The sequence below is a fragment of the Erythranthe guttata genome, chromosome 14, assembly GCF_056151865.1.
Source record: "Erythranthe guttata isolate IM_541 chromosome 14, IM_541, whole genome shotgun sequence".
Classification (NCBI taxonomy): domain Eukaryota; kingdom Viridiplantae; phylum Streptophyta; class Magnoliopsida; order Lamiales; family Phrymaceae; genus Erythranthe; species Erythranthe guttata.
In genome coordinates, this window is record NC_142546.1 from 6,716,103 (window position 1) to 6,728,813 (window position 12,711).

Below are 12,711 nucleotides of genomic sequence, written 5' to 3' on the forward strand. Positions count from 1 at the left end.
GGTGGATGATCATGGCGTAGGAGTTAACGAAGTTGAAGACGAAAAAGTTAAAATTAGCGTAGCTATGATTAACGATGACATTAATGAAATCAAGGTGAAAGTCGATGAAGTTGAAGGGAAAGTCAACGAGGTTGAATAGAGCATCAACAAAGTCGAAGAGAGCATCAACGGGGTAGAAGAGAACGTTAACAAGGTTGAAGAGGGGGTCGATGAGTTTAAAGAGAGTGTAAAAACAAATTTGAGGAAGAATTTGAAGTTGTAAAATTTGTTCAAGAGGAAGGTGCACGAGAAGAGAAGAGACAAGTGAATTGCGTTGAGGTATGTGATCTAATTGTAGATACTGTTTGCTGTGAAGTTCTTGTATCGGAGAAAGTGGTGGAGCCATTGGAATTTTCGATTAAGAAGCCAATTTTTATAATTCCTCGTTTGGAGGAAGATTTTGTAAGCGAGATTTTTGTGCCGGAAAGATTGGTGGAGCACCTGAAGTTGTTTGCAAAGAAATATGCATCGCTATATTTTGATCATAGCTCGAGGTCGAGCTCTTTTGAAGAAGAGGATATTGATAAGGAACATCAAATTGGATTCGAATTGCAAAATAACTATTTAATTCGGAGAAGACTTAATGGGCATTGGTGGAAATATCGAAAGAAATTATGGAAAAATAAGGGTTTTCTACGAACTCAAATTGTATTTGAGTACGAAACGAACTCTATCTCAAGTGAATCGGCTCAAGGAACAAAACTCATGAGCACATGAATCACGTCAAATTTCAGCAATCCAGTGTCGTTTAGACTCCTAAAAGATCTTTTTACTATTTTAGGCAAGTTTCAGAAAATTAATATCAGATCAAATCATAGAAAAATCAGATTAGAATTCCGTAAACTGGGTTGTTCCCAAAATTACGAGATCTACTAGAATCAGACTGAAAATTGGGTTGTTCAACGGATTGATGGGTCCGACTTGTTCATCACCCCTAATTTGTGAACTGAATAAACCAGGTAAAGACCGTCCCATTAGAACTGGACGGATGGATCAATCAATAGGAATTGGGTCCTTAAATGGAGAAAATCCGCGGGTTCGGATCTAAGAAGGGTTCAATTTTTTTTAACCCGTAAAACCCGTCCAGCCCGCCATACAAAACGACGTCATTTTGTTTATATTATGTAATATAATAAATTAAAATAATATATAATACATAAATAAAATATCTCTTACATGTCAAATTTATATCTATAACGACGACATCGTCTCATTTTGTATATTGTTATCTATTTAATTTTAAATCTTGTCTTTTAAAGTTTTGAATTTAGTTACTCTTTGTTATGGATTTATGATTACAACGTATTAATTTTGATTTACTCTTAATATTTATCATTAATGTTATTCACGTTGGTAAGATTTAAGATTTGACGCTTGGCCATTTATTTCAATTTCTAAATAGTTCCGCGTAAAACATATAAATTATTACAAAAATAAAATGTACAAATCATGACGGGTTTCGACCCGTGAAGATTGAGTCCTGCTACAAACCGCCATGGACTCGTTTATCTAAAACCCGTCGAAAACCCACATATTTAATTCCTTAAAATCAAGAACGGTTGATTGACGGGACGAGGGTGGGTTTTATACTAGAACCCGCGGGTTTATGACCCACGCACACCCCTATAACAAATGAGTTAAGTAAACTGATTTCAGTGAATTATCCCCCTCCCCACTCGAGTCAACTGATTTAATTGGTTGACGCAACTAAGAAAAGATGAGTGATTCAATGCTTGAACTGTAACATTTGAGAAGGTCAGAGACTTATAACAAATAAAAATGTACATCACGAATAACTTTAATCGTACCTAAAAAAATATATATATTTTCATTACATGAAAAGAATCCAAAACAAAAATCGAAAAAGGAATTAAATTAGAAATATAAATAATTAATGGTGAAATAAAAGAAGCCTCCAAACCCACCGCAGTGAGTAGTGACTAGTTGGCCACCCTGCCCTAATAACCTGTGGTGTCCCTTTCTTTAATTAAACCCCGTCTTAATTCGTAGGCCCTCATAATTTATTATGTGGATCTTTCTTTTGCCTATATCACCTCTCCCACCATCAATTCTAGAGAGAGAGACTATAAGTTTCTACTTTGTTGGGCTATGCAAATTCTTGATTGTCATCTCTCTCTCTCTCTCTCTCTCTCTCTCTCTCTCTCTCTCTCTCTCTCTCTCTCTCTCTCTCTCTCTCTCTCTCTCTCTCTCTCTCTCTCTCTCTCTCTCTCTCTCTCTCTCTCTCTCTCTTATCCCCTCTCACCCCCACTCCCACCTACCCTACTCCACCTCTCAAAACCCTCAAAATAAAATCCATTCCATGTGTGTGTATTATATCAAAAAAGCATTACAAGGGTGTGTGTGTGTGTATATATAATTACTAGCTTTCAATTTCTATCAAAAATAATTGAGGGTTGTGTGGTTTATGAATTGAATTTTGATTTTGCCATAGAGAGTTGTGTATGGCAATTGCATCATCATTCAGCCATGAACAACAACAACAAGAACAATCAAGAAGAAAGCAACAGCATAATTAGCAATGATAATAGTAATATTAATATAAGCGTCAATAATAATAATAATAATAATATTAATAATAAGCAAGATGATCAAGAACAAGAAAATGATCATGACGAGGAGATGGTGATGCCCGGATTTCGATTCCATCCGACGGAGGAAGAGCTCGTCGAATTCTACCTTCGCCGTAAAGTCGAGGGCAAGCGCTTCAACGTCGAACTCATCACTTTCTTGGACCTTTATCGCTATGACCCTTGGGAACTTCCTGGTATATATCTATATATATATGTGTATGTATATGTATATGTCTATATATATTTGTCTTTTCTCTCTTCTTTCTAAACAACCCTTTTGGTCTATTTAATTAGTTGTGTGTGTGTGTGTTGTGTGTGTGTTGTGTGTGTGAAAAATCAGGGTTAGCTGCAAAAGGGAAGAAAGAATGGTACTTTTATATACTTCCATTTTTCTAATTTCTTTTATTTATTTTAAATAAATTAATCTCTTCTAATTTCTAATTTAATCTCTTCATATCATATCAAATAATATATCCAAGATTGTTTCACAAGAGCACATATATAGGTACAAGTTAATCATCATTTCCTTGAATATATACATATATTTCTTTTTCTTGTACTTGGTGTGTGTGTGTGTGTGAATTTAAGTATATATAGATACAAGTTAATCATCATTTCTTGAAATAATTCTTTTTCCTGTTCTTGTACGTGTGTGTGTGTGAATTTAAGTATGTATAGATACAAGTTAATCATCATTTTCTTGAATATAGTTCTTTTTCTTGTACTCATGTGTGTGTGTGTGTGTGTGTGTGTGTGTGTGTGTGGATTTAAGTATATATACACACATGACTCATATTATTTTTTTTCCCTTGTGAAAATGAAATGGAAAAAAAAGGTTTGGCAGCAATAGGGGAGAAGGAATGGTACTTTTATGTGCCGAGAGATAGAAAGTACAGAAACGGAGATCGGCCGAACCGTGTGACTACTTCCGGTTATTGGAAAGCAACGGGTGCCGATAGATCCATCCGAAGTGAGAATCTCCGTTCCATCGGGCTCAAGAAAACCCTAGTTTTCTACTCCGGTAAAGCCCCCAAAGGTATCCGTACTAGTTGGATCATGAACGAGTATCGCTTGCCTCACCACGAAACCGAACGCCTACAAAAGGTATATACGAAATACCTCATTAATTAATATATATATATATATATATATATATATATATATATATATATATATATATATATATATATATATATATATATATATATATATATATATATATATATATATATTTTCACTCCAACTTTAAAGATGGAAATCAAGAATCATCAATGATATGAACCTCACAATTTGGGTTTTTTTTTTTTTTTTTTTTTTTTTTTGCATTATCCTTTTTAAATTTTTTGATTTCATAGAAAACCCCAAGTCCCCAATAGTACTGAAAAATGTAAAAAAAAAATATATATTTTAGGTCAATTATCTTTATCTTTGATTAATTAGCTTAAATATATATAAACATATGGTGAAGGAGATAGATAATAAACCAACAAAATCATGATAAATAATCATGGGAAGTTGTTAAATGTTCACCTTAAAAAACACAAGACATGCATGAATTTAATTAAAAAGATTCACAACTATTTTCATATCATTAATTAAATTAAATAAAATATCCTCAAACACCTCATTATAAATGTGAATTGTGGGTAAATGTAAATATCTTTAATTTATTCTTGTCCCTCATTATTTTCACCAAATTCTTCACTCACTGCAAGAGAAAATGGCATTATTAGTATTGATACCCTAACTGTGATATACAATATCAAAAGTTGTCACTAAAAAAGAGTGCATGTCGTCACTAATATCTCACTAATTTTGTTATCAGTTAATCCTTTTTTGTTGTCACTAGATAGAATTAGTGATACCCCTATTAGTGACAACATTGTATTTTTTTGTCTGACCATATAAAAACAGATGTCGTCACAAAGAAAGATTATTTCTTGCAGAGACTTTAATTTCTCCTATTTAATGATTTTTCAGGCCGAAATTTCTCTTTGCCGAGTCTACAAAAGAGCCGGAGTCGAAGACCATCACTCTCTCCCATCAACATCTTCATCACAACAAACACGAAATCAAAACGAACCCGAAAATCGAGAAATCGGAAGATCAAAATCACAACAAAAAGATGGGAAAAAGGCCAAAATAACAAGCACAAATTATAATAATAATACCAAAAATATTAATAATATTGCCCTCCAAAACCAAATTACTAATAATTCTTACACAACAATCCCACCACCATCTCCAACTTCACTACAAGAAGAAGAGGCTAATATAATTATTTGCCACTCTTCTAGTTTATCCCAAAATTGCCCCTCCTCCATATTATTTAACACTAATAATAATAATAATGATAGTAATAATTCCTCCATTAATCCAAATATTGATGATGATCTTCATAAGCTAGTCAATATTAATTACTCGTCACAACAAAGTGCCTCATTATTAACCAATAATAACGATAATAATAATCTTGAAAATAATAATAATAATCCTCAATATCCTAACAATAATAATGTTCTGCCCGAATTCTCCTCCTCGTTGCAGCCGCCGGCAGGCTTCGCCGATAGATTGTGGGACTGGAATTCGATTTCGGAGGCAAACAAAGACTTCACAAATCTTTTCAAGTAAACCCTTTAAGATTATATCTATGTGTAGAACTGCTTATAATTAATTATATTGTTGTTCAAATTATTATATATAGTGATCTCATATATATATATATATATATATATATATATATATATATATATATATATATATATATATATATATATATATATATATATATATATATATATATATATGTGTGTGTGTGTGTTTAATGCAGATTGATGCTAATTAATATATATGTGTAGTGGATGCATATTTTGTTTAATTGGTAATGTAATAATTAGTAACTCATGAATGTAGCTTTTTAGCCATTGTCTTGAAGAAGTTTTCATACAAGGGTTTAATTCGAAGTCATAATTATTACTATGAAACAATTAATAATGGAGAGTGATATTTTAGTCACTTTATAAGTTTTTTTTCTTAGAATCCATGAATATTTAATTCATTTATTGCATAACTATTGTCTTTTTTTAAAATACTTTTATTCCATATCATCTGTCAATTTAGATTTTCAATAAAACATTAATTGCATAATTTTTTCTTCTGTTTTAACCGAATTAATTCAACTCTAAGTATTATAACTATCTATTATCACATTATTAAATGATTAAAGTTATTCCAGTCATTTTATTGTGTTTTTCTTAAAGTGAAGACACATTTACTGACATTCTTATGCGAGTATAATATTTTTGGGATATGTTTAATATTGTAATTATAAGGGTAAATAACATTTAACTCCCCTGTAGTTTGAACTTTGTGGATATATTTTTTTTGTATTTTTAATACAGCACATTAGCCCCTTGTATTTTAATATGAGTACATAAACTTCCTAGTTATGCACTTATATATAAGGAAGCCATGTGCTTGTATTGAAAGTACGAGGGCATGATATGCACAAAACTCAAACTACAAGGGGTTAATTGCAATTTACCCTAAATATAATTAAGAGTTGAGTTGTGTGAATTTTTGCAAGTAAAAAAACAGAGTGATGAGAATAGAATAATAACGTGATGATTGTTGTCTCTCATGACCTGCAGAGACGACTTCTCAGAGACAAAAAGGTACAACAAATATAAATAATTATTAATTTATTGGGATTGGATTTCAAGTGGTCCCCATTTTTCAATCCAAACACCAAACACAAATACAATTTTTGTTTGGTAAATAGCAATTAAATCCCCTTGTTACAAGCTTTTGCAGATGACTCTCTTATTCTTTTAATATCAGCACATAACCCCATTGTGGTTGATCGGGTAACTTAGCTTTCATTAATTTTTCCGTCAAGTTTAATCGTCTGTGTCAAACGTTAAAGTATTTTTTTGCAGATGATCCCCTTGTGCTTTCATTTCCTCTTTCATTTTTGCAGATGACCCCCTTGAAGTTTGACACACGTGGTTACATTTGACGGAAGTACCCCCATCAACCACAAGGAGGTTATGCGCTTATATTACAAGCACATGAGGTCATCTGCAAAAGCTCTGTGTTAAGTGCTATTTAACCTTTTTTTTAAATTATTTATTTATTTTTATTAATTGTTATTATTATTAATGTTACTAAATAATTAAATGACGCTTTCTTCGAAGGGGCTCTTTGAGAAAATCCCCTCACTACTTTTTTTAATGGAGGGAGGCCCAAAATATTTTAGTCAATTTGAGAAAAGCCCACACCCATTTTTAGCCATTATGTTTTCCAGCTTTACCCCCGCCCGCCACCTCATCACTTGGTCACGCGCTCAGCGATTTTTTTATTTTTTTTTCCATTTTTTTAATCGACTATGAAGCATAGTCGATTAGTCTTAATCGACTATGCTTCATAGTCGATTAAGGAAATTCTTTAATTTTTTAATTTTTTTTTTTGTTTTTTAATTTTTTTTTTAGTTTATTTTTTTATATCAGGTATATTAATTGACTATGATGAAGCATAGTCGATTAAAAATCTGCTACTAAACATAACAAATCAAAACTGCGAAAAAATGCAAAATCAACTATATTTTACAAAAAACAAAAAATATACAAACATTATAATTGATTTATATACTTGGAATCAATAAACAAAAAATTCAAAAAAAAAAAAAAAATAACCTTAATTGACTACCAGAGCATAGTCGATTAAGCGTCCACATTGAATTATAAATTTTTGTGGTCATCATCTTCTTGTTCTCTCACTACCTCTCCTCCTGCCTCTGCCCACAAAATTCAACAAACTCTTCAAACAGTCAAATGACTCAACACACCCCATTCTCCAGCCTCGAATCTCCCACCATCAATTCTCTCCGCCGCCCATTTCCCCCAACCCTCAACTTCACTCTGACTTGGCTTCTTCAAAGCCCATAAAACCCAACATATTTTTTATCCAGCCTCTGAAAGGCTCAGTTTCAGATCCGCCCCATTTGGAATTGGCCAGGAATCAGAAGCATCTACTCGTCGAGGTAGCGAGAACTGTGGTGAAATTATCTTCCGTTAGCACCCCTTCGACTCTCACGCACGACGGATCGCCGTTGGGGATCGGCGTTCGCTTCGCGGTTGACTTAACCAGAACTCCTGGCCTTTGCTTCAACGAGTTCGACACGAGGTTTTCTGTTGATAGGCGCCGACGGTTAGACTCTATGCATTTCTTCATCTTGCGACGGCGGCGGCGGCGGCGAGGAGAAGATTTGTCGGAGAAAAAAAAAAGAAACAAAGAAGAAAGAACAGAGAATAGAGAACAGAGAAAAAGATAGAAACGAAAAACGAGAAAGGAAAATGGTAAATGAAAATGAGATAGGGTTTTGAGAGAGTATATTGAACAATTAAGGGTAGTTTTGGAATTATGAAAATAGTATTTGGATGGAATATTAACTAAGGGGTTTTCTCTAATTATTTTTAGGAGGGGGTGTTTTCTTAACTACATTTCCTAGATGAGGGGGGTCTTGCTAATTATCCCTTCTTCGAAATAATAAACATATATAAACTACTTATTGTTTTATTCGAGATTGTTCGTTAAAACTCATTTAGAGGTTCAATTGATTAACATAATGAGCGTAGAATAAACTTGAACACTTTTTTTTCCTTTCCCATTCATTCATTCGACAAGATATGAATCTCGGTGTGAACTCGAGTTTGATTAAAAAATAAGACCAAAATATATGATAAAGATTAAATTTATTCAATCTCGATTCATGTGCTCAAATCGATTGCTAATCAAGTCAAACTCGAACTCAATTTCCTAAAGCTCTACGAGATTTACACAAATAAAAATATAATGACTGTACTAGAAAATCGATTGCTGAATTTTTTATCCGATATTATTACGCATTTTATACTTGGGTTAAAAGCACAACTCAGGGCGGTTTGCACTTTGCCCCCCAAACATTTGTTTTTGCACGGGCATACCTGAACTTCATTATTTTAAGCACCGATTGTGAAAATGGTCATTTGTAGCGACCACTATTCAACCGAGTAGTAGCCGTTAAGTCTTCGCGAACTAATTTCAAAAACAAATTGAGGAGAAGTGAACTAACTCAAACATTTTTTAAGTTCATTGAATAAAAATGCACTACTAAGTATATGTGTATACATATATGTATACACACACACACACACACACACACACACACACAAATTCTTACAACAAAGTATTCGTTTCATAAATTAGAAAACATAAATAGATAAAAATTTACACAAATTCTTCCTTTGACACCTAAACACCGTTTGAAAACACGATACACACCATCACTACTAATTTTAGTTTTCATCTAAACCACAAAGAGGGGAGAGTTGCAATAAATTAATCACCATCACTAAACATTACCACCGTTCGATTTTTCTCGAGTCTCGAAGAAAAGTCTTACGGTGGAATATATAAGTGAAGGCTCGGCCATTGCCCCGTTTCCATAATCTCCACAAGCCAACCTCTTTTTAACGGGTGGGATAAGAGAGATTCCGAGGTCATCAATCGCCATTAAATGCCGCTCCGTAAATGGATTGTTCCACATTAGTGTATTCATTGCCGGTGCCACAAACATAGGTTTAGTGTAGTCCCATGCTCGGATAATGCAGCTCAACAAGTTGTCGCACAATCCACCCGCAATCTACTCGAATAAAAATAGATACGAAATCGAGTTAGGTCAATTATTTTGAAACTACAATCGTTAACTACACTCTAAGAAATAGGGGTGGTCCGAAAACATACTTTGGGAAAGTTTTAAATTTTCTTTTCTGAAGTGAAAAATCGAATCCGATTCCGAAAATTTGGGAAACTACAAATCCATTCCGATTTGGGTAAATTTGGAAATCGTCTTACTTCTATTTTTTCGGGAAAAAAATTTAAAAAAATTCCAGCTTAAGAAACTATCATTTATCTGCTCCAGTCATATAGAATTTAAAAATGAAACATTTTATCTTTATAATACCCGTTTAAACGTAAAATCATTTATATTTATTTACATAAATTATAATTCAAATATTTCATAAAAGTATGTAATAATATTGATAATAATAACTACACTTGTAAAACAAAAAGAAAATTCAGAATATTTTTGGAAATTGAAATTGAATTGGAAATAGAAATTTCCAATTACTTTATATATATACACACATATAGATATATGTATATATATAATTTCGATTCATATCCAAATATTTTTGAAAGAAAAATATTGGAAATCAAAATTTTGAAAAATCGGGATAGAAAAATTATTTCCAAAAATTAAGAAATTCCCGAATCGTTCCAATTTCCACGCCTACTAAGAAACGATGCTAACGGGTAAATTTATACATACGAATTTATTTTACCTTGCCGAGTGTGTTAGCTGATAAGGGTGCAATGACCATAATATCGGCCCATCTTCTTAGCTCAATGTGTAGCACACCGTCGCCGATTTTCTTCCAGGTGGACCATTCATCCTCGTCTGTATAAAGAGTTACGTCTTTCGGAAGTGAGGCTCTGTCGACAAAATGAAGTGATGCCTTTGTCGCAACTGCTTTCACTTCTGCCCATTCGGAGAAACAATGGCAAAGATTAGCAAATTTTATTGCAGCCACACTTCCACTTGCCGCGAGCAGAATACGAGGCTTTCTCGATGTACCGTTATACAGATTCATGTCCGTATTTGCAGATTCTAAATGCGCCATATAACCTGTTTTGTCGTTGTCGAAAACGAAACAATATTTAAGAAACACCCCGTTATTCCATTTAAGAAGCATTTAAAGCAGGAAAATAGATCAAGAATATATAAAGTATAAAGATTAAAGGGCTCGAAGAAAATTTCAAATTCAATACGTGCTTGAAGAGTATTGTGTAAACAAATTACCAAACTACCATACACTTCAAAAATCAAGAATTCGGACAAAAGTAAGACATCTAATGTTATATTTAAGTTAATTGTAACGGAAACAATTTCTGAACCTAGTATTTTTGTCAGTACAATAAGGCCTCGTTTGGTGGGCGAGATAAAATTAGTTAAGATAAGATTAAATAATCTAATGAAAAGCCAATTATTTTATTAGACCCTCTAAGAAAAAAAACAGGCCTATAAGGCAAGATAAGCCATTAAAATGTAATATTTGCGGGTCGACCCGACAAGTTATTGTGGATACCAAATATCAAACACAGTTCAATTATTTAGTTAATAAAGGCTAATCTCCCCAACCAAACGAGGCCTAAGAAATTAATTAACAAGAGATTGAAATTAATCATCCAACGAAAGGCAAAACCGAGAGAAAAACCATTTGTCGAACAATTCAATATGTCACTGTTTTTAAGAACAAATAATTTTTGGGCAAATTACAAGGACCCCCTGAGGTAAGGCCTAATTACGAAAAAAAAACCCTCATTGTTTGCATAATTACGAGCACCATCCTAAGCAATTTTAATAACAGAGCAGATTGAGGAATCTACGAATAACATAGTTGACCATAAAATGAGATTTCCGTGTTTAACTTAACGGATGCATAGTAATTCAAATCAATTGCAATTTCCGTGTTTTAACTTAAATATTTAATGCAACGAAGTTGCATTTATTGAACTCGATTATATTAGGCATTACAAATAATCACTAGTAGATCTTGTTACGCACTAGATAATCGTCTATCGATAATAACTCAAACGAACATTCTCGTTTAAACTCTCTTTGAAGATGATAAAGAACACCAAAATCTTACAAGTCTTGGACGACAAAAAGTTTCACATTCGAGTATTACTCGAAGAAAACGAGCGTTGACACCTTTTCAAGAATCTCACATAACGCAAACTACTCGTATATTTACCGATCGTAGTCTACAGTCGAAACGTAAACCGAATTATAATCTACAATCACAATGACTCTTACTATACGGAAAAGTGAATCTTTTGAACCTCGATTTCTGATTCTCTACAGATCGAACTCAAAAATTAAATATATATATATATATATATATATATATATATATATATATATATATATATATAATGTCAAAAAATTAATAAATAGCCGTGAATAAGAAAAAAAAAGGCAAATCTTTTAGCAGAATTAAAACAACCCTTTTTTTTTTTTTAATTTAATAACCTAAATTACGACAGTGAGGCACTGATTCAGAACCTAGTTCTTAACATCAAGTGATGATTACAGTTAGATACACAAGTATAGGGTTTCGCATAACTTAATAATAATAAAACACAAAAAATTAAAAATAACAGCGGATATTAAATAAAAAATAAAAAATAATTACCTCGGCGAGAGAGAGAGAGAGAGAGAGAGAGAGAGAGAGAGAGAGAGAGAGAAAGCAGCCCCAATTTTGGCAGGCGTCGAGACTGAGAGTGAAGACGAAGAAGAAAGAAGGGAGACGAAAAATGAAAATAAAAATAAAAATAAAAAAATAACTTTTGTAGGAATTAATTATTGGTTTGTAATTAAAAATGATTTTTTTTAATGAAATTTTGCTTCATAGACCGTCAACTAGTATTATTATTGTACTCATCTTACCAAATTAGGGGCGAATTAATTTCCTGTTCGCTCCGTTTTGTTTTATAGATTAATTTTTAATGTATTTGGATAATGATTTTATAAGATACTAGTACTACACCCGTGCGATGCACGGTAAATACATATTTATATTTTTCTTCAGTGAAAAGTACATATTTCTAATTGAGGATCGAATAAAAATATGGACATATATATGCGTATAATATTTTAATAACTTGGTAAAATATTTCAGCAACCTGTGAAGCATCATAATCAGAACACAACATATGATTTTTAACATACTAAAACATACAGTTAATCATGAACAAATAACTATAGAATGGAGAAAAACAAAACTTGATAAAAGCAAATGAAACTTATCAGAATCGGACGTATTCATTGTCTTAATTTAAATATTTAATCGTTTCTCAAAAAAAAAAAAAAAAACTTAAATATTTAATCACTTTGTACATCCAGTAATAGTCAATTTCGACCACAACATCCATCATCCATAGATGTCTAAAATATGTTGTTATAATTATATATGTC

The 12,711-nt window shown here is 32.4% G+C and overlaps 2 protein-coding genes across 2 annotated transcripts; one reads left to right on the plus strand and one right to left on the minus strand.

The window, feature by feature from the left end:
• The first annotated feature begins 2,385 nt into the window (after positions 1–2,385).
• Positions 2,386–5,335, plus strand: LOC105962539 (uncharacterized). Its single transcript, XM_012986853.2, has 3 exons — positions 2,386–2,824; positions 3,466–3,734; positions 4,611–5,335. The coding sequence occupies exons 1-3, from the start codon at positions 2,527–2,529 to the stop codon at positions 5,259–5,261; spliced, it is 1,218 nt and encodes a 405-aa protein (XP_012842307.2). The 5' UTR covers positions 2,386–2,526; the 3' UTR covers positions 5,262–5,335.
• Positions 5,336–8,738: 3,403 nt separating this feature from the next.
• Positions 8,739–12,112, minus strand: LOC105962573 (putative phosphopantothenoylcysteine decarboxylase). The gene is made up of 4 exons (XM_088813842.1): positions 11,930–12,112; positions 10,016–10,359; positions 8,835–9,312; positions 8,739–8,780 (listed from the first exon to the last, which is right to left on the minus strand). The coding sequence occupies exons 2-3, from the start codon at positions 10,352–10,354 to the stop codon at positions 9,022–9,024; spliced, it is 630 nt and encodes a 209-aa protein (XP_088669968.1). The 5' UTR covers positions 10,355–10,359; positions 11,930–12,112; the 3' UTR covers positions 8,739–8,780; positions 8,835–9,021.
• Positions 12,113–12,711: the final 599 nt, after the last annotated feature.